Source organism: Telmatherina bonti (genome assembly GCF_933228915.1).
Source record: "Telmatherina bonti genome assembly, chromosome: 14".
NCBI lineage: Eukaryota > Metazoa > Chordata > Actinopteri > Atheriniformes > Telmatherinidae > Telmatherina > Telmatherina bonti.
In genome coordinates this window covers 8,757,217-8,779,356 of record NC_136612.1, presented here as the reverse complement: position 1 = coordinate 8,779,356, position 22,140 = coordinate 8,757,217, and the positions used below count along the sequence as shown (strand labels likewise).

At 45.4% G+C, this 22,140-nt stretch overlaps 1 protein-coding gene across 1 annotated transcript; it reads right to left on the bottom strand.

The window, feature by feature from the left end:
* Positions 1-693: 693 nt before the first annotated feature.
* Positions 694-19,325, bottom strand: col1a1a (collagen, type I, alpha 1a). The gene is made up of 49 exons (XM_079252588.1): positions 19,065-19,325; positions 17,070-17,261; positions 16,709-16,731; positions 16,489-16,524; positions 15,478-15,570; positions 14,141-14,209; positions 14,005-14,049; positions 13,208-13,261; positions 13,065-13,118; positions 12,894-12,947; positions 12,749-12,802; positions 12,598-12,651; positions 12,005-12,049; positions 11,832-11,885; positions 11,693-11,737; positions 11,186-11,239; positions 10,526-10,624; positions 10,361-10,405; positions 10,079-10,177; positions 9,842-9,895; positions 9,645-9,752; positions 9,324-9,377; positions 9,122-9,220; positions 8,979-9,032; positions 8,794-8,892; positions 8,636-8,689; positions 8,492-8,545; positions 8,288-8,395; positions 8,146-8,190; positions 6,008-6,106; positions 5,811-5,918; positions 5,555-5,716; positions 5,412-5,465; positions 5,208-5,315; positions 5,075-5,128; positions 4,728-4,781; positions 4,460-4,621; positions 4,258-4,365; positions 3,982-4,089; positions 3,848-3,901; positions 3,452-3,559; positions 3,271-3,324; positions 3,076-3,183; positions 2,934-2,987; positions 2,734-2,841; positions 2,361-2,640; positions 2,061-2,251; positions 1,666-1,908; positions 694-1,461 (listed from the first exon to the last, which is right to left on the bottom strand). The coding sequence occupies exons 1-49, from the start codon at positions 19,144-19,146 to the stop codon at positions 1,315-1,317; spliced, it is 4,344 nt and encodes a 1,447-aa protein (XP_079108714.1). The 5' UTR covers positions 19,147-19,325; the 3' UTR covers positions 694-1,314.
* Positions 19,326-22,140: the final 2,815 nt, after the last annotated feature.

Here is a 22,140-nt window from a genome sequence, read left to right as displayed (position 1 = left end):
TCCCTCTGCTGCTGGCTCCGTTAGCGGCCACCGTTTCAATCTCTCACTCCAATTTCTTTATTAAATTTTTACGTTGATAAAAAATTCACCTGTCACACAAGAGAACAAGAAAAAGCTACAACAGATGCAGGAACGGGCAGAAAAAAGGCGGAGTGGAAAAGTGGAGGAGGTTCTAGACATTAAAGCAAAAAAAAAGATGCTGGAGTTTAACTGCCAACACTGTCAGATGGAAGACGTTTGTCTCTTTCTGGACAAGAAGATTTAAAGCTGGTTTCATTTTAGCACCAAGAGGACGAAGCCGTGCCCGCGGCCGTGACGCCACACGACCTTTCTGACACTCAGCTGGCCTCACATGAAGAGTAGCACCTTAGATTTATCCTGTTTCTGCTTCTGTAAAAGTGCCGGTCAGTGTGGACACCGACCGCCTGGACTCCTGCCTTTTCTGAGGTAGCCAGAGGATTTCCACACAAACACAAGTTTTTGACATCAAAGAAGAGGTTTGAACCCATGTTTCTCTGCTGGTGGTTTTAATGTGACTTTGCTTTAGGATTAGATGATGAAAACAAAAGGAGGAACCACAACAACAAGCATCAGACAACAGCTGCAGCATCTGCAGACGAGGTTGGGGGGGTGTCAGCGCTGTCTGTGGCGGGTGGAGCAGGGAGGGCAGAACAACAGAGACAAACGTGGCTGTCAGTTTCACCGTTTATTCATCAACACCTGAAACGTGGTACAAAGCATTCGGGTTGTGTCTGTCGGGACTGTCCTTTCATTCTTCGGAGCGCAGAGGCGTAGAAACGTACAAAAGTCACCTGTGTGTTTCTGTAAATCCAGAGAGGCCTGGTTTGGCTGGCTGAAGAGGGGCGCTTTTCTTTCTTTCTTGTCTCTTTTTCTTTTCACACTTTACAGAGGCAATATATTATTTTCTTGTTGCCAGGGAAACAAAATGTCTTCTCTACAGGATCCTTGGTGTTGGTGATGGCGAAAAAAGAAAACAGACAAAAAATAAAAAAACAACCCAAGTGAAAAAGAAAGAGTAGTGGTCCCAAACACGACGATGCAGATGCTCTCCACAACGCCGCCATCTTGTTCTCAATGAAGTGCAGGTTTTGAGGCAAAGTGGACCATCATAGCAACAGCCAAACGGGAACTGTGTGGAATCGGGAGCGAGGGGGTCGGACATTTCGGGAAAAAATGACATTAGGAGGATGTTTTGGTGGGGTTTCTTTTTTGGGGAGAGATGACTGCTAGAAAAAAATATAACACACACGCACGCACACACACAACAACAATTTCAAGTCCAGATTTCTCTTTTTACAAGAAACAGACAGGTCCAACTTCAAGGCCAAACTCTTGGTCTGGAGCACCAACATCCATAGGAGCGATATCAATGATGGGGAGGCGAGATGTTTTCGATGTCTTGTAATCGATGACTGTTTTGCCCCATGTACCGGTGTGTGACTGCAGGGAGAAAACAGCAAAAGATCCATTAGTGTCATCATTTGAAACAACTTATTAATCAAACTCTGCTGGATTCCATGTCCTGAATATGAAAACTACATTTCGTCTGCTACCAAACGGGACTTATGTCCCAACGCTCAACCTCCTTCTGTCTGTTTCGCTCTGCAAGATTAGCATTAGCCGCTAGCTGTTGCGCTTCCTCACCGTGCATCCATCTTCCAGGACGCTGTAGGTGAAACGGCTGTTGCCCTCGGCTCTGATCTCGATCTCATTGGAGCCCTGGAGGAGGAGGGCCTTCTTCAGGTTGCCGGCGGCGGCATCCATGTAAGCGATGCTGTTCTTGCAGTGGTAGGTGACGTTCTGGGATGCCTCAGTGGACATGAGACGCAGGAAGGTCATCTGGATGTTGACATCCTCAGGCAGAGAACCCTCGCTGCCGTAGTCGAACTGCGTGAGAAAGTGGAGAAGGAAGAATTACTGACGGCAGAGTTGGAGAAGACATGATGAAGACATGATGATGGCGTAAGCAGGAAGTGTACCAGAGACATGGCAGAGAAGGAGCCAAAGTTCATGAGAAAATGTCAGGTATCCTCATTTACCTGGAAGCCACCGTTCATGGTCTCTCCGAACCAGACGTGCTTCTTCTCCTTGATGTTCTTGCTAGTGTACCAGTTCTTCTTGGCGACCTCGCGCTGAGTTGGTGACACGCAGGTCTCTCCGGTCTCCATGTTGCAGTAGACCTTGATGGCATCCTGAGTGCAGCCCTGGTCAGGGTCGATCCAGTACTCGCCTGAACAGCAGCAGGACCGAAACCAGAGGAGTCAGAACCCCAGAAAGCCATTTGTCTTTAATCCACCATGCATGAAGAGGAGAAGATCTCTGTTCCGTTAAAAACTCACCGCTCTTCCAGTCAGGGTGGCACATCTTCAGGTCCCGGCAGGTTCTGGCGGGGTTCTTTCTGGTTCCGTCAGGGCTGCGGATCTGCTCAATCTGCTGGCTCAGGCTCTTCAGGGTGCTGTCTACCTCCAGGTCGCGGTCGCGGAGCACGTTAGCATCATCAGCACGGAACATGCGGAAGGGATCAGGGGCCTTCTCCTGGGGCTGGGCAATGAAGCCGAGGTCGAATCCACCACCAGGGGCACCGGGTGCTCCAGGAGGTCCAGGGGGTCCAGGAGGACCCTAATAAATCAAACAATTTGGTTAATTCATTGCTGGACAAGATTGGCTGCTACTTGTAGGGAAACACAGCCATCGTGATTCAGAGAGACTTACAGCAGGTCCCATCTCTCCATTACGTCCACGAGGTCCAGGGGGTCCAGTGGGTCCAGGGAGGCCAGTCATACCATCCTTACCAGGAGAACCAGCAGATCCAGCAGGGCCCTACAAAACACCAAAGAAAAGTTGAAGTCAAGTTAAACAAGGTAAAGAAATCCAACACTAAAACAACAACAGGTATACGTAGTTTAGCTTACTCTAGGTCCAGCGGGTCCAGCAGCACCAGCTGGTCCCTGCTCTCCAGAGGGTCCCTGCAGATTGCACATAAAAGCCAGAGCTGGAGGTTAGTGGTGTGTCATTATGGAGCACCATCTAAAGCTCAAGCTAAAGCCAACATACGGAAGGTCCGGGAGGTCCCTGCATGCCAGTGAATCCTCTGTGTCCCTTCATGCCTCTCTCTCCAGCCTCTCCGGTCTCTCCCTTGTCTCCACGAAGTCCAGAAGGTCCCTGTGAAGGAGAGAGGCGATAGATTTGCTTTCACTGCCACACTTTCTCATCTATTGTAACTGTTACAGTGCTGGTGTGGCTACTTACAGCAGGGCCACGAGGTCCAGCAGGGCCAGCAGCACCAGCGGGGCCAGCGGGTCCCTGAAACAAAGAAGCAGCTGTTTAATCTAGACGTTGACTTAAAGAAACAGGAACTTTATCGTCAAATACAGAAAATGCAACAGCTACACTTTATTACATGATGAACGGACATATCTTATGAACTCACAGACTCTCCACGGTCACCGGTCTTTCCAGCGGGTCCAACGGGTCCAGGGGCACCAGGGGGTCCAGGGGCGCCGGAGGCTCCAGCAGGGCCGCTCTCGCCACGGTCTCCCTGAAACGCAAAATCCAAACCAGTTCACAGCTGACATTAAACCCCCTTTTTCTAATTTTGTTCTGGCTTGTTCTGTTCGCTAAGCTAGAACCAAATATTTGTTCCCCAAGGAAGGTCTCCGTAAAGATGACCGCTTCCTCTGCACAGAGTCTTGTCTGGATCGTTGAGCTGGCGCAAGTGCGACTGCGTCTAATACAAGCGACTGTCTCAGTGTGGCGTTCACAAACAGGATGGACTGATTCATATGTTGCATCTGGTCTCATGTTGGTCAGTGCCTCGTGAGCTCACCTTGGGTCCAGGGGCTCCATCGCGACCGGCTGTTCCCTCATTACCAGGAGTTCCCTACAACCCAAACACAGCAGGTTTATTTACAGAGCAAAGCTGGCTTAAAGATGGAAAACACGTAGCGGGTTCGTTTATACCTCACGTCCAGCCTCTCCAGGGGCTCCAGCCAGACCAGGGGGTCCCATGGGTCCAGGTGGTCCACGCTCACCGCCAGGTCCAGCAGGTCCCTGCTTTCCAACCTCTCCCTGTGGGTGATGCAGTACATCAGTACAGTTCTGATTGTGACTGACTGGATCTGGGTTTGCCTTGTGCTACTTAGCGGCTCAGCCAGGCTTCACTGGGAGAGTTCTGTTATTCCAAGAGGTTTTTATTTATTTATCTTCCACCAGAGGTGGTTTAAAAACTTTACTTACAGTAGGTCCAGGCAGGCCAGGGAAACCTCTCTCTCCCCTCTGTCCAGGCAGACCAACAATACCACGCTGTCCAGCAATACCTTGTGGTCCAGGTAGACCAGAGGCACCCTGCAGGGGGCAGCCAGGAGAAACGCAGGACAGAAGTTTTACTTTTCTGCAGTCTTCTCAGTATTTTAGCTTTTTCTGAGAATAGATTACTTACAGGAGCACCATCAATACCGGAGCTACCCTTCTCACCAGGAGGTCCTGGAGGTCCAGCAGCACCAATCTCACCAGGGCGACCAGCAAGTCCGGTTTCACCACGGTTTCCTTTGGGTCCTTCCTTGCCAGCTGCTCCAGAAGGTCCGGGAGGTCCAGAGTTGCCCTGTAGAGTTGGGAAAACGGTACATTTTCTTAAAAAGCTGGATATACTGGGCTTGGAGATCTGCTTCACAAACATGAAAGACAAACGAGGTTTGAAGCTGACTTACAGCAGGGCCGGGAGGTCCTACTCTGCCAACAGCACCAGGGAAACCAGTAGCACCCTGGAGATAAGGAGAACATAAGAAAATCAGCTAAAGGAGGCTGGAAGGCAAAACTCTATTAAATCAGTGCAAATACAACAAATATAAGCCAAGATGAACCACATCATCTGTTGGCAATCCAGATGAAGAACATGGATGAGAGCTTGATTTCACATGTACTCTGAACAAAGTTTTAACTTTATTCTGCTCATTCTGCGAAGAGGCACCAAATGTAAGCTAAGATCAGCCAAGACGGCATCGATGTGAACGTAGCATACGTAGGATTACGAGATGGAACCACGGCAGAAACTTACAGGAGGTCCAGCGGGTCCACGGGCTCCCTTAGCACCAGTGTTTCCAACGGGACCCTGAAAGAACACAAGTTCCAGTTAACCAACAGCAGTTGATAAGCTGCACTCTACTGGGTGTGAATATAAGTCTTTTTACCTGAGGTCCAGGGGCGCCAGTTGGTCCAGCAGGTCCAGGGGGACCCGAATCTCCCTTAGCACCATTATCTCCAGCCTCTCCCTTAGCACCAGGCTGTCCATCAGCACCCTGGTGGTGAATGATGAGAAAAAATTTGAGTAAATTCCTTGTTAAAGTGTCAAATAAAGTAATCAGTAAAAGTCTGTGATTGTCATGGAGACTTACAGGAGGTCCAGCGAACCCAGCAGGTCCAGGGGGTCCGGCCTCTCCACGCTCGCCCTGTTGAAGAGGTAGAGGAAGACTCAACTCAGGATTTTAAGATGAAAGAACCTGAAGAACTTTGAAATACAGGATGAATTTTTACTCACAGGGGCTCCACGAGCTCCAGCAGGGCCAACGGGTCCAGCGCCACCAGGCTCTCCCTTGTCTCCGGGGGCTCCAGCAGGTCCAGGAAGTCCAATTCGTCCGGTCAAGCCACGGGCACCATCCTTACCAGGAGCTCCATCAGCACCCTTAGCTCCTTGGTCTCCCTGTGTGATGGGGTAGAGGAGGCGTGAGGGTTGTATGGTTACTGACCGCGATCAGACCTTACAGAACGGAGTAACAACTACAGTAACAACTCACTCTGTCACCCCTGAGTCCTGGAAGACCAGCGGCACCACGCTCGCCGGGCATTCCCTGCAGTCCAGGAGGGCCTGGGTTTCCAGGAGCACCAGGGGCACCGGGTTCTCCCTGAAGAGAAGAAGGAAAGAAAATCCATTAACCTTGGACTCCCTACACATCCTAAAATCTCCTCAACTCCAGAAGTAAAGCAGACTTACCTTAGCACCTTCGTTTCCGGCAGCTCCGGGTGATCCACGGGCTCCAGCGGGTCCCATAACACCAGAGGCTCCGCGCTCACCAGGGAATCCACGCTCACCCTGGGAGGGAGGGGGGCAGGGGGTTACATAAGTCCAACCGAAGGTGGACCACAACTGGAGCGTGGTTATTTCACGCTTTCATCGTCTGCTCAGATTCAGTTTGAACCAAGAATTCCCTTATTATAGGTATCAATGTCAAACCTTAGCCTGCAGATCTGTTCAGAAGGTCTGAATAGCTTTGGTCACATAAATAATTCATTATTTATCCGTAATAAATATTTAATTCTCAGGTTTTGTAAAACTTGTTTTGGAAAGAAGCATCTATTACTACATGGTAGCATGTCCTGTTTGACATAAAAGCCAGAATGACTTGGTGATATTTCCTTTAAATATGTGTCATGGTTCCATCTGCATGACTAATTGTCTCTCAGTGCGATATGTATGATCCCTCCTTTGCTGTTTCAGCATTTCCACATCCCCACTATGCATCTTGAGGGACCAACAGGTTTGTGTCAGTTCTTGTATCTGAACTCTTTCACCATTCTTCCATAAAGAAACCACTTGATCCGTAGAGTTTCACTGTTTCAGGATTCTCTAGAAACATTGTTTTCCTTGATGTGACCCCCACTGGCCCACCTAAAACCCCTCTAATTAGATATGAGTCAAATGTGACCCAAAAGAGTTTCAATGTCCAAAACTGTAAACAAAGATAATCAATTCAGTTCAGGAAAAATCCTCCCATTTCAGGCCCAAAAACTATGTTTATGTCCATGTTAGTGCTGCCAAATGTCAAAACGAGTCAAATTTCATCCAAACAGGGTTAAAAAAAAAAACAAAAAAACGTACAGGTCAAGCAGAGAGAAAATCAGCTGATTGGAGCAGAAAAAAATGTTACAAATCTTCCACCTACATTAAAAACCAAGAATCCCAAAATGTCCGTCCTTTTTTATATCTTCACTAAAAACAAAAAGCTTTTAATGCTGTTTGATCTGTGATTAAATAAAACCTCTTCATTGTTTATAAACACAATGAGAGAAGTGTCCAACATGTCAGAGGCCACCTGCGCATGAGCTGTAGACCGCCATCACACCTGCTGCTTCACCTGACATCTGCACCGTCACAAATCACCTGCTTCCTAACTGCAGTCAGGATTCGTCATGGAATATGACTTCCATCCAATCAGCTACAGTCCAGAGCAAGAAACCCCACAAATTCACCAAGAGATGAAAGAAAAACTATGTTTATCTCCTGAAGTTAATTTCTTCCAATTTGGTCACAGTTTCTGTTCATTAGCTCTTCATTGCTTATGCTGAAGCTTCGACGTCTTCCTCATGTCTGCCCTCCCACTGCTGCCCCAAACTTTAGACACAGCTGCCTGGAAACTCGATGCTTTGTTACTGGAAGGAGTTTAATGTTTTCTTTCACACCGTTTCCCGCAGCAGCTTGCTTGTCCGGACCGAGTTACGGCTCAGTCAGCCAGGTGTGAGCAGCCTCTCTCACATTCAGACTCTTGACTTCTTCCTACTGAGTCATTCCTTTCAGCTGATTCAACAAGAAAATGCTAAAAATGTGGCTATTTTATGGCCTTTTAATGGCATTTACTTATGACAAAGCCTGAATGTTGCATGAAATGGTTCTGTGTCTTATATGCAATTTGTTCAATGTTCTACTAAATGAATGAACTGAATGAACATCCCTTAAGAGAGGTAGTTCCATGACCTTTTGCAAGTCGCTGCATGCTGTTTCTCCAGTCAAATAGTATTCACTGAATTTATGAGACCGTGGAGAAAGTTCTCCATACACCATCCGGCCACACTATTTGCTATAAGAGCAGCTTTCGCTTCATTCTTGACGTACCTCGAAGTCAAATCATCAGCATTTCCTTTAACATTCACTTTAGCTAACTGAAGCAGGATTAGCTTCTAGTTGACAAGCTAACAGCTGTTTTCATTCTTTACTCTTGTCATTCCTGAATCACCTGGATGACATGAAACAGCTTAGTTTATGGTTTGTGCTGTCAAAGTCCAAACCCCTCTGCAATGCATGGACGGATGCTGCACACTAAGTCACTGTGGAAATGATGGACATGATGGACTTACTCTAGCTCCAGCAGATCCTGGGGCTCCAGCCTCACCGGGCAGACCCTACACAAAAAGACAGGAAACACAGGAAGAAGACATCTCAGTAGAAAGAATGACTCTGACAAGAGTTAGAAGGAGTAGTCATTGTCTCAGTTTGTACCTGCTCTCCAGGCTTGCCGGTCTCACCAACAGCTCCCTGTGGTCCTGGAAGTCCCTGGAATCCAGGACCTCCAGTTGGTCCCTGCTCACCTCTCTCACCAGCAGGACCCTGAAGATAAGCAGAGACACTGTGTCAAAGCTAATAACGGCAACCAGAAGTAACATTTGACTTTTAGAGTGTGTGTTATTCCTGATGTTCACTTACAGCTGGTCCAGCAGGACCCTGAGCACCAACTTCACCGTCCTTTCCAGCAATACCCTGGGCACAGACAAGGCAGGTTTAAAGACACGTCCATGCTAGCCTCTGAAAATGTAAATGTCATCGTGAAGTACAGCAAAATTAGCTTACGGGAAGGCCAGTAGGTCCCATGACTCCTTTATCGCCAGGCTTTCCAGCTTCACCCTGAACACACACAAGTCAAAGAGTCACCATAAATAACACGGAGTGAACATTATCAGGAAACATGAATGCTCATGACACATTTATGTGGGTGAAATCAAACTTACAGCAGCTCCCTTGGGTCCAGGGAATCCCATGACTCCAGGCTGGCCTCTGGCTCCAACAGGGCCAGGGGGTCCAGGGCGGCCGTCTTGTCCAGGGGCTCCCTGGTAAAGAGGATTTTCATCAAGGATGAGTTTACTGCAGAAACAACAGGACAGCTTGTTGATGATGTTACTGGATCTAAACTTACAGCAGGTCCCATCTTGCCATCAGGTCCAGGGTTGCCAGGGCTACCAGTCATACCCTAAAGTGCAAAGTCAAAGGTCAGTTGGTGTAAGGACAAAAGGAGGCCATGATCCTGATCAAAAGGGGATGAGAAGGAGAATATTTTACCTTAGCTCCAGGCAGACCAGGCTCACCAGTACGACCGGGCTCACCAGAGGCACCTTTAGGTCCAACAAGTCCAGGGGCACCACGCTCACCAGTGGCACCCTGTAATGGTGATGAAAAGGGTTGAAAAGGCACATTTTAGTCCAACAAAAACTGGTCTGGATGTATGTGGACGTCAGAAAGCAAGTCTGGGATTTCTACTTACTTTGGGTCCAGCGGGGCCATCAGAACCAGGGAAACCACGACCACCAGGAGCACCCTGAAGAGGGAATCAAACACAAAGCGGCTGCTGAGGTGGTCCTGTTGCTGGTTTGTTTGATTTCAGTTTAACTTTCATGACAGAATACACTCAGAGGATTGTTGCTGCTAAATGCTACGAGCAGCCTCTGATGGTAGCACGAAGCATTGTCGATTGGAGACTTCCAACTGTCTTGGCCTTGATGAATAGCACCGCAATCCAGCCACTCACTATTACACTTAATATCAAAGAGGATTAAAATAAATAAGAATTAAGGGTAATACATACACGCTCTCCAGGTGCTCCACGGCCTCCTGCAGCACCAGGCTCTCCTCTGGCTCCTCTCTTGCCTTCCTCACCAGCAGGTCCGGGGGGTCCCTGAGCACCTGGGGCACCCTGGTCAGGACAAACAGAAATGTAGCATTAAAAGTCAGCTGCATCACAGGCATGTAGGAGCTAACTGTTCGGATCAGTGGTGAACTTACAGGCTCTCCCTTGGCACCATGCTCTCCCTTGGTTCCAGGGGCACCAGCCTCACCCTGAAGGACACAAACGCAGGAGAAAACAAAGCAAATCAAACTTCTAAGCAAATGTTCAAAAAGAAATTGTTTCTTTACTCAGATCTCAAAGACATATTATTCAGGGGACCTAAATAATCAACAGTAATAATATAAAATGAATCTGTAATTGGCTTTAGTTAGTTGTGAGAGAGCTTTACTCACAGTGTTACCCTTTGGTCCAGGGGCACCACCAGCACCCTGAGGTCCTGGGGGTCCACGTGGTCCAGGGAAACCAGGAGCTCCAGCAACTCCGGAAGCACCCTGCAGGGGGCAGCAAAGAACAACAATTCAGTCTTATCATGTAACATGGTACCGACTATGGGGACTAACTGTAGCCATGGTAACATGCAAGAAGCACTCAAGGCTGTTTTAATAATGCCATTCTCATCATTTTGAGCAGAAATTAAATGTCCATCAAATAAATATTTTGTGAAAAAGACTCACAGGGGATCCCTTAGCTCCGGGGGCTCCATCAGCTCCAGGGTTTCCCTGAAAGGAAAAAGCACGTCATCACTTCTCTCATCCTTACTTCACTTTGGTGATTTTCCCATTCCTGGCTTGTTTCTGTGAGAAAAGTCGGAACGTTGCATTCAAGGAGTTTACACTCACAGAGGGTCCAGCTGGGCCAGCAGGTCCAGGGTTTCCAGGCTCTCCACGGGCTCCGGCGGGGCCCTCAGGTCCACGAGCACCCTGAGCACCAACTTCACCCTAAGAAGAGAAGCAACAAAGGACGAATCTTAGTTGGCTGATAATACTATGGACAAACAAATGACAAAGAAATGAAAGATAGAAACAAAACGGGGCATGTTGTTTAGATAAAACTGTTGGTTTGTGGAAAACCACAAAATCATTGTGGTATAAAGATCATTTTCATTTTCTGACACGTCATTTCTCAGGTAAGAAACGCAGCCATCCCAAAAGACAAAGATGTTAGGTCACCAGAACTCTGCTGTAAAATGGACTACGTGTTGATGCTTGTTGCTTAGAAACACATTCAGCGTAACATTACCCTTTAGTCCCTTTTATAGAATAAATCAGTCCGTACTGTCAGACCACCTGACTTATTGCCCACCCTGATATATTTAGTTATGACCTGTGTGACCCCCATCCAACGTGGACTCACTGGACCAAATGAACATCATGTAAACACATTTGAAAAATTAAGCTCTAAACTCTGACAATCCGTCCAAATTAGGTGAGTGTTGGCTAGAGGTAAAATTCAGCATTGCCAATTGTCACTGCTTTGGACGATGCTGGATGGAACTTTACCTTGGCTCCGGGGCCACCAGGGAATCCGGGAGGTCCAGCAGGGCCAGTGGGACCCTGGCAACAAAGAGAAAGTGATTCAGACTAAAGCAGCCCATCCTTTCAGCTAATGCTAACACAGCTTAGCAACATTAAAGCAGTTTGCACTTGTTCTATTTATGCAGCAGAAAAGAATCTGAACTTTCAAGGTTCAGTGTGTGTAAAACAGTGGCATCTAGTGGCAGAAATGGAAAGCTACAGCCATCTGAAGACCACACACAACCCACAACAATGGTGGCTGTGAAAAGCTTAAAAAGCTTGGTCAGTGCGGGATGTTTGGTTCCTTCCTTCTGGGTTGGAGTGTAAATCTTCCAGGGTCATGAAATGAACCATTTTCATTTAGGTGATTCTGCTCTGGCATTATTACTGGTTATTACTGGTAAAAAAAAAAATGTCCTGAGATGTTGAACTCTGAGCTTAAATGACTGCCTCTAACAAGCAAGGAGTTGTTTTACAGAATGTCTGACTTACAGGAGGTCCAGCAGCACCAGCAGCACCATCGTTACCACGAGCTCCCTGCAGCAAAAAGACAAACATGATTGGTTGATCTGTTTGCATACTGACTGATCAGTAGAATCCAATCACCGGTAGAGTGGATTTGTGGACTCACAGCAGATCCAGGAGGACCAGGGCGGCCTCTCTCACCAGGCAAACCACGAGGTCCCTAAAAATCACAGAGTCAGTCCAGCCTCACATGAACTCATTTACCATCAGTTTGTAAAAAGTTTGGAAAAATCCATAAGGGCATTGATGAATCTGAGGAGGGACGGTTGTTTTACTCACCATGGCGCCAGGAGTTCCATTCTCACCAGGAGCTCCAGATTCTCCCTAAACATGCAGACACAAAGATGGACAAAGTCGTGAAAATGACACAGAATGAGGAATTATTTAATGACCATCACTTCTTCTTGTGCTCAGCACGAGTCCTATACACTATTGTGACTGCAGCTAACAGCAGTGCAGACAGAGATCTTCGGCCATGATGTCCTAAAAAGTTCTAGTCATCTTGACTTTGAAGACTTGACATTCAGGCCATAAAACGACAGAAAATGACCTAAAAAATGTTATTTTCTATAGGGTACTGGATGCATTGCAGGAAATGTTCACATAAAATGGAGGATATCTCTGTCTTTGTCCTCTGTGGATCTTCCATTTAAAGAAGTCTCTTTCAAATTTAGAGAAGCAACATACTATTCACTTGAGAATTGCATTGATGATTCCTAGCTCTGGAGCATCAATTACCTCTGCAATCACTTGTTCTGTTGCTGCAGGTGTTAGCTGTGTTTACTGTTCAAGCTAACCTATGCTAGCAGTGAAGCTACCGGTGATACTCAGACATAGTGTGGCAGTGAGATACAGCTAAGAGAGGCCGTCACCTTGGGTCCAGAAGGGCCGGTGTCTCCCTTAGCACCATCCAGACCACTGAATCCCTAAAGAGAAAAGGAGAAACACAGGAGTGAGGCCACAGATGACGAGAGGCTTTGCTCTAGATTATTCTTGAACAGGATGTTAGAGGTTTTGACTCACTCTGTGTCCCTTGATGCCGGGCAGTCCAGGGGTTCCTGGGAAACCACGAGCTCCCTGTTTGTGGCACAATGGGTTACATGAGCGTTCTTGTTGCACTTGTAGATGACACAACTAGAAAATATGCTGTGTTTGGTCAATGACCTACCTGTGGGCCGGAAGGTCCACGCTCACCGGGGCGACCAGGTTTGCCAGACTCACCCTAGAAGAACAAAAGGTGAAATGATGAGTGGTGGAATCATCAAGTCACCATGTTGTTGACCCAAACTAATCTCTTTTTTGCTCAAATTGTGAATACGAGCAGATTCAATTCACTTACATCTTCTCCATTCTTTCCAGGGGGGCCAGCAGCTCCACGTGGACCCATGGGACCCTGAAGACAAGACACATAAAGTCAGAATGGCAACAGATAAAACAGATGTAACTCAGGTGGGTATTTAGTTCCATATCCTTAAGACTCACAGAAGAACCAGCCTCTCCAGGCTCACCAGGGGGCCCAGTGAATCCCTGAGGTCCCTGTAGGGGGAGACAAACAGATTCTGCATTTGTATTTGCTATTAAAATATTTTGACGTTGTCTACTGATAGCAACCATGTGAAATGTGAAGATATAGTCTCTCCGTGTTGCTTCCAGGAAGCTGCTCTCTAACAGCACCCCTCTTTCTGTCCTTCAGACTTTACTTGAGTTAAAGACTTCCAAAACCTACAAAAAGATCCCCCCCGCCCCAGTTTGGACCATCAGTATAATGGGAAAATACAGGGTAAAATGTAGTTTTTGGACTGAAACCTCAACACACCAACAGCATTGGCAGGCTGGCATTGGCAGCCTGCCATTGGCAGCATTGGCAGCACCAGCTGCCAGTTGAGTTACTTAAGATCTAAACGTAAACCCAACTGATGAATAGAAGAAGTCTGAATCATTTACCTTGTGACATGAATACAAAGTTTTATCTAAGCTGCTCTACAGCTTGTAATATTTTATGGGATGTGCACATATTTATTGCCAAATCTCTTGTATTAAGAAAAGCAATTTGGTTTTCATGTTTCATAGACTCTTAAAAAAAACTTTCAGTTTCCATAAAACATTTAGCTAAAATAATAATATTCTGCTTTCGGAGCAGGGAGAGACTAAATGCACCACTGCTTTCATACCAGCTTTACATTGAGGGGACATTAATGTCATGAGGATGCCACTGCCCACCCCTTGATTCCATTCAGATTTGATCAGTTTTAGCTCGAAAAAGCAAATGATGTACTTACGCTAGCACCAGGGGGTCCGGGAGATCCACGGGGTCCCATTGGGCCCTGTTAGTCACCAGAGGCAAGGTTAGATACTGTATCAACACACTGCGCAGAGAAATCCTGAAGAGTGTGTTTGACGTTGTACGTGGCTTACCATAGGTCCAGGCACAGGCATGGCGGGAGATTTGTCATCATAGCCACCAGACATCTGGGGGGAGAAGTTCTGGAGGAAACAGACAGAAACTTGTTAAACTCAGCAGAAAAATTACAGCTATTTGGATGATATACAAAATCCTCATCATCTCTGTTTATGGAGAATTGTTTTGCTTTAGCTTGCACAAAGAATAAAAATTATGTTGACAAATTTCTTTTTTCCCCATTAATCAGTTCTTTTTAACAAATATATGAACAAAAATAAATCAATGAAATCTAAGCAGCGTTGCATTAATGTCACGCCACTGCAATGTTTATCATTGACCTTTGACCTCATTACACTCATACCGACAGTATGACACACTGTACAAATTTAGAAGGTGGTAAATTACAAAGGTGCTGTTAGCTTAGGATTCATGATTATTAACCTGTTATTGGCAAGTTAGGGGCTAACCAGCTGAATCCATATGCTATACTGGACTCTGATGTTGGAAGATGTGTGTAAAAAATAGGATAAAATTTTGTGAAAATGTTCATCTTAAAATGTATAAAACAAGATTGAAATGTCAGCTTGTTGTCCACCTTAAACAGACATTTTAATAGAAATTATAAAGTCTGTGACAAGACAACCCTGATTGTGTCATCTTAGTTTAGCGAGGCGGAATTAGCATGTGGTCAATGATAACTTACAAATAGTAATTCAGATTAGTGGTAAGGATTTGGATTAGATTTCCTGTCTACAATGAGTCTGTGATTATGTTTATAAGCCTAAAAGTCAACAATTAAATGAGCACAAATAATAGCTTCTGTAAATATTAGCTTAGCAGCTAATAAATGAAAATGGATGCAGAAAATGTATGATTCCTTCTCTGAAGCATCGTACAAATCTCTGGTGTACATGCATGAAACCCTGACCTTTTGACCCCAAACTGAAGAAAGAAAAAACTTGTTCTGTTAAGTGTGTGTTATTATTGATCATTCATGTGATTTAACACAAAAACTCAGTTGTGAGGTTTAGCTTAGCAGTTAGCTCTGTCTGTAGCTGCACGAGGACCAAGCATGAACTCAGTTTCAGGTTCAAACTGGTCTCTCTTTATGCTTTTCAAGACAATATGAGAATATCTCAGATGAAACTACTGGACATATGAGGTATTATGTGAGATGTTTTTACATAGAAATCATGCTTTCTGATGATAGGAAGCTAATGCTACACTAGCTTATTGAATTTACTACATGTATGAATCACGTGGAGGCTTTCTCCATCCTTGGTTAGTTGGAACTTTTCTGTTTGGACATAAACTGGCCAAATACAGAAAAACAGAAACATCAACAACTTACTCCACCGAGGCCAGGGGGTCCAGGAGGGCCGGGAGGTCCTGGCAGTCCAGGCTGGCCGGGAAGACCATCTCTACCAGGGGGACCAGCAGGACCCTGCACATAGAGGAGGAAACATTTAGATGTAAGACTGGATCCCTTGAATTAATGCCTCTGAGAACAAATCTGGGAATCTAATGTTAGAAGCTGTTCAGAAACTGTTCACATGGCCTGTTTCATCATCAGCTCCATTCCTTAACTTCTCATTTCCTGTTTGTGTCCTCACAGCTCAGCGGAAGAACCATTAAACATCAGTTTACTCATCCGTAAACATGATCACATGACCATTAATGTGGTAGCTGGCAGTGGTCATGTGACATCAGCGTTACAGGAAGTGGACCAGCGCTTGCACTGCTCTGAGAAGCTGCATGTTCACGTAAGGATTGACAACAACCTCACAAACCAGAAGGGAAAGAAAAATGGTCTCAAATAATAGAAAAAAAATGCTCTGATATTACACACTGGTAAATGACCATAATTAATTTCTGATTCAACTTGTTTTGGGATGAATCAGTTAATAAATATTGGCTGATCTATAATTTAAAACTATACAAATTCAGATAGGAGCAACATCCCAGCTCTGCTGTGTGGGCATGTCCCGTTCATTTGGAAGTGTAGAACAACATCAGTCATCACAGCTGGGACAAATAAGAGTGTGATAAACTTTGACATCATACCCAGGATCAGGGAAAATACTTTTAGATACCACCTAAAACCACCTAAAAGCGAAACGCTGCAGCTCAGACAGCGAAGACGGTTCTCACAGGAGCTCTGGCTGCTCTCCCACTTTCAGCCCTGTTTCCACATCAGCCCGAGTTAAACACATGGAGACACATTCTGTCGCTATGTCAGCGTGGCTGCTTGACGTCCAAGATAAACACACAAGAATCCACTCACAGTGCCAGACCTCAAATGCACCATGAAATCAAAAGTTACCCCACAAGTGACTGAAGGAGGAAGAAACTTTGCACCTACCCTCTCTCCCTTGGCTCCACGCTCTCCCTTGGGTCCCTGCAAGCGGAAGACGAGCAAAGATTTCAGCATAATAAACAAACACTGATTCATAAATAAAGATTTCTTATAGATTGTACATAATATACAGCAAAAACTAAACAATGTGAAAGACTACAACCCATCAGTCATACAATATGATGTGAACTGTTTGTGAAAGAAGAACAATGAACAGAGTATTTACCTCAACCTGACCAGTCTGGTAGCCTGAAGAGGAGACACACACATGTAAAGTTACACCATGCATAAAAATAATCATAAAGATCTCCCAGACAAAAATACAGCATGAAATATCAAATTTTAAATTCTCACGGGATTATTAAACTCTGATCTGGAGAAAATATAAGCCTGTGTATCAGAGCTATTTAACCATGCAGAAGCACAAACGTATGAGACGGTCAGGAAAGCAGGATTGTGAGTTGTTGTTTGTTTTTAAAAAAAAGGGAAAATATTAAAACAATGAAAATAATCAAGTAAATTTGGGTGCCAAAACAACAAGGCAGAAATTATTTAAATAATGAAAAAGGCCAATAAAGGAAGCGTACTGTCGTCAGGGCAGATGGCGCAGCACTCGTCGTGGGGGATGATGGGGTTGGGGCAGTCGGTTGTATCCTCACAGATGACCTCATCGCACATCACTGTGCCGCTGTCACACACACAGATCTGACATGGCTCTGGTTTCCACACGTCCCTGTCTGCAAACACCTGGCCGTCCAGGGTGCAACTACCACCGGGGCCTGAAGGGGGCGACAGAGAGAGCCCAGCTGTGATACTGCAGCGCGCCGTTAGCACGCGGAAACAAATCAACAAGGAAATCACAAAGAAAGACAGAAAAAAACTAAATATCTTAGATATTAAAGAGGGTTAAAGATAAGTTGATATGAAATTTCTTTATGATCATCCAGCTGCTTTCATGCTGATTCTGTTGTTTCATACTGGATAAAAGTTTATTATAGTGGATAAAAACAAATGAAACTAGGTGCTATATTTGTATAATATCATTTTTGCAGAGTTTATTTTAGAATTTATTGTTATAGTTTTAAAAAACCTTTTTGTTTTATTACTTTTGCCTCAAAACACTTAAAAACATGAAGGAAAATAGTAAAACCCTAACCCACTGCTATTTAGGTCTAAAAACTGTATTCAGGAAATAGTTACAAGGATCATTGAGACAGATCTGGGCAGGAAGCACACAAGAGGGGTCAGAGGTGACGGAGAGGGCATCGATGTCCTGCGTCTGGATGCATATCACACGCACGTTACGCGCGTAACGCCGGCGCTAGTGCACAGTGGAGATGTCTCCAAGAGGTTCTGTCCTTTCAGCTGGAAGTCACAGTCAGATTTTCCACCCTGACCTGCAAACTTCTTTGTAAAAATGTAAACCCGTAACTAGGACTCCCTTCAGAGCTCTTATAAATCTTCCAACATGCCAAAGTGCTGAGCTCAGAGGAGGAAAGCAGCAGCGCCGCAGACTGTCGGCTTGGCAGCAGCTGGTGGAAACACTGTACATGTGTTTGCAATTAGGGGAAACAAAAAAAGAGTGGAAAGAAAGTGAAGAGGAGGAGGAAGAACGAGGAGGAGGAAAGGGAAAAGAGAGGCAGCATGGGGGGACGTGGCGGCCAGATGTGGCTGCAGTTGCAAAGATGAGCCTCTGGGTGTCGCTGTGGGACTGTTTGGTTGGCTGAAGCACATCTGCTTCAGATAGACAGCTGAGTCCTTTCCAGACAGCAGGAACATCTGGAAAAACTGAATTTCAACTCCTTGGTTTTCTTTGTCTTCTTCAAAGATGAAACTGCTTGTGAAAAGACACAAACCTCCATCATCTCTTCGGTAGAGCTTGTTCACGTCCACCCAGCAGACAAGACTATGCCTGCTCTCACCTCCTTCTAACCCTCAGTGAATATTTTCTCATCATGTGACTCTCCAGCTCACCTGTCCAACTCAACACTTGGCCTCAGGCTGACAGTAACTCTGCCACCTCAGTCAGGCCTCTGATGCGTCTCCACTTGGAAGCCAAATGGTGTAATATAACTTGGAGAACCAGGTCCAGCATGGAGAAATATGAACAGTGTTTTTATTGGATTTGCTAAATAATACTCCATCTTTCCATGGGGTTAAGATCTGATATCTGTGCATCAACCCAAAAAGCCTCGCCTGGAGGAAAGATGGAAAACTTGCAGCAACTCGCTCTGCATGCATGTTGGGAAGGTGGGGGATAGAGAGAGCTAGACAAACACAAGGAGAGGGAGAGAGTGAGGCCTCCTCGGGATGCCCAGTGGATTACGCACACCACTTACTGCTTAAACTGGAAGCCTCCAATCTATTTATCTATCTATCTGTCATCTATCTATCTGGAGACAAAGAAGCAACACCCGCCTCGCTTCGCTTTCTATTTGCATTCCTCTCATCTCTGTCTAATGTCTCAGCAGCCGTCCAGCCGTGACGAGGAAATCCAGCTTTCAAAAACCAGTCAAAATGGAAAAAAGGGGGATTTGGGGGGGAAGGGTTGAGAAGCTCCAACAAACAGTGATGAAACTTACGGTCGTCCTCGCCCTGCGCTCTGACCAGGAGCACCGCTGCGCTGAGCAGCAGCGCCAGCCGCAAATCCACAAAGCTGAACATGTCTAGATGCCACCAGACATGTAGACTCTTTGAGGCAAGAGAGGGAAAAAAAGCTGGGGATGTTTTCTCTTTCTGCTACACTCCACTCATACACGGGTGTTTGGGGCAGGATCCGTTCGTCTGTCCAAAGTCCTCCTGACCCCAGCAGAAAACTCCCTACTGCCTACACTCATTTTCCACCAGGGCTTTTATATGGGAGCCTGAAGAACTGGGAGGTACTGGGGCCTGGACTGGCTGAGGGGACGCACCCTCATTACCCCGCTGCTGCTGCTCACGTTTAGGGAAGACAAGAAAAGACACCTCCTTCAAAGGAAAAAAAAAAAAAAGGAGGAAAAAACAGCGGGTCCCTCCTTCCATAATTGCACAGCAGTAGGGTTTGAGTCTGGATCAGGGGAAGGGGGGCGTCTGAGCAGGAAGAAACCTGATCTATAGGAGGATTGGAAGGTCGGAGGAGGATCTCCTGCTGCAGGGACTGCAGGGTTTAATCTAGATTTTGATTTTGGTTGTGGTTTACTTCCTGATTCACTTTGATTTGGCTTGAATTTCAGTTTGGATTGAGCTGTAGGTTCGTCTGCACGTCTCTGACGGTTTAGTCCAGGTGTGGTGAGTTTACAGTCCTGCTCAGAGAGAGGGTTTATCGGGCTCGGAGGTAGATCTGGGACAGTTGTTTTAGTTTCTGAGTGTTTGGTTTCGGCTGGAAGAGTGTTAACATGTTCTGATCATAGCTGCAGGCTTCCATGTGTTTGACTTGGCTTGGAGGAGATTAAAATGTGTTTTCCTTTCTGTTCCTAATCCGTTGGGGTTTAAGGAGCCTTGTTGTGTTTTCAGAGTAATTACATCCATTGTCTTCAACTTTGTTAGTGCTGTCAACAAACTCCCGTCCACTCTGTTCAGGGTAGTAAACTGATTAAAAACTTGGACTGATGGAGAGAAAACATGGAGGCTTTTTCAAGGTGCATTCTGGGATTTTAATGTCTTTTTCAGAGCTCGCTGAAAATCAGCGTCTTTGACCATTTTATTAAAATCCTGAGTCATTCATTAAGCTTTATTTACAAGCTGACGTCCTGCTGCCGAAGAGCTCATAACTAAATAAGCCCGCCGTTGTAAGTCAGCGTGTCGGGAAATCACATCGTTGCAATTCAGACACCACAAAGATCGCAATCTGACCCATCGGTTGTGTCTCTGTAAAGGACCGCCTCTGCTCAGTGTGAGTGGCTGTATTCTCCTGAACCCGGTTCCACCTGTTCAAAAGTCACCAGCGAAGCAAAACTCTTTACATCAGACACGTTTCTTTTACTGGTCTGAATGAGTGAACTGGGCTGTGCAGATGACCAGAGGGTGGCGGTGTGTGTAGTTTGTGGTAGTAGTTCAGTAGAAGAAGTAGCTTTTCTAAGTGGAAACAAACTTTTAGGAGAGAAGGTAAAAGAAGAACATCAACAACTGTGGTGGACATCCAAACTAGGAGAACACAGTGTTTTTCAGCAGGACTCACTTTCATCAGGGGTGTTTTATCATATCTGGGAAGTCGCTGGTCGGTCACGTGACTTTATTGTATGTTGGTTTGAATCTCTGCTGGGTTAAAAAAAGTTAATAAAGATGTTTATTGAAACAGAAAAACACCGTCAAGCGACAACCTCTGACTTTACAAGATTTTTTTCTTTATTTTTTCTTTATTCTTTTTGTAAATAACATCAAAGTTAAACTATTGTTGAATTTATAATTTGGAATTGTGTTTTTACTTGTGTTGATCTGAGTTAATGTTGGAGATTTTCAGGGATTCTTTTCTTAACAAATGGTTCAAAAAGTCCTTCCTGCAGTACGACACAACAGCTAAAACTTTACCAAGAATTCCAGAAGAAGATGGAGGTAATCAGCCACGGGGGGATTGACTTCACTGAAAGCTCCGGAGTTATTCGAGCCCTGAATACAAACATACAAATAATACAATGGTACAACAATGTCTTACGGTTTAGTACCACCGATACTCACTAGGTGCTGAAACTCTGGGTCCTACTGACAAGTTTTAAATAAATGTAATATATTATGGTTTAAGAATGTCCTCTGATCAGTACTCTGGTGGATTTTCTGTAAGTCATTTCATACTGAAGTAAAAAAGTTCTCAGAGAAATATATTGTTGTCCAACTAGCTTTCAGGAATCACTGTAATACACCTTCTGGTCCAAACATGGTCACTTCTGCCCCCAAAAAGACAAACGTGGCCTTCAATGTCTGACTTCGGGAAACAAAAACCAACTGGGGACCTAGCTTTGGTAAACTCGCTTATTTTAATCTCATGTTTGGTTTTGAACTGGTAAATTTCTGTCCCAGTGTTTGGTGACTGGAACTTTGTCATTTTACATTTTCAGATATAGAATTTAGAAACGTTAAACCAAATTAATGCTGATGTAATAACCATAATTTCTCTTGCACTGTTATGAAATTTGCAAAGTTTCAGTAAGTGGGGGGGACAAGTGGGGAAAATAAAACCAGTCCTCCAACTGGTTGAAACAACCATCAGTTTATCTGGTGCTTTGAAAAGTTGTGGCTTGGTGTTTCACTTATCCAATGTTCTGGACATCCTCTAATAAATCCGTCACCAGCGTGACATATCTGCTGCTCCAGGGGTTTTCATGCATCAGTTTTTTTCCCAACAAGGAAGGCTGAATGTAGGAAAATACCTGATGCAGTTGTGATTCAGCAGCTTCTGCCTTCGTTGTTTATAACAGGATTTATAATTCGATTTGACATCAGATTGAGTCTGCGTGACCATTAGATTGACTGAAGGCTCTTCAGTGTATCATTTACAAAATACATTTCAAACGTCACCGCTGTCGCACCTCCAGCATCCTTTATGTCGGTATGATGTCAGCTAGTTCATCCAGCAGGGGGCAGTGTGGAACTTAAAGCTCAGATCGCCTCCGAGTTTCGACATCAGTTTTCGTCAGTAGTCACGGTGACAGGGAAGGAGATCATCGTCAGAAAGCGACATGGAGA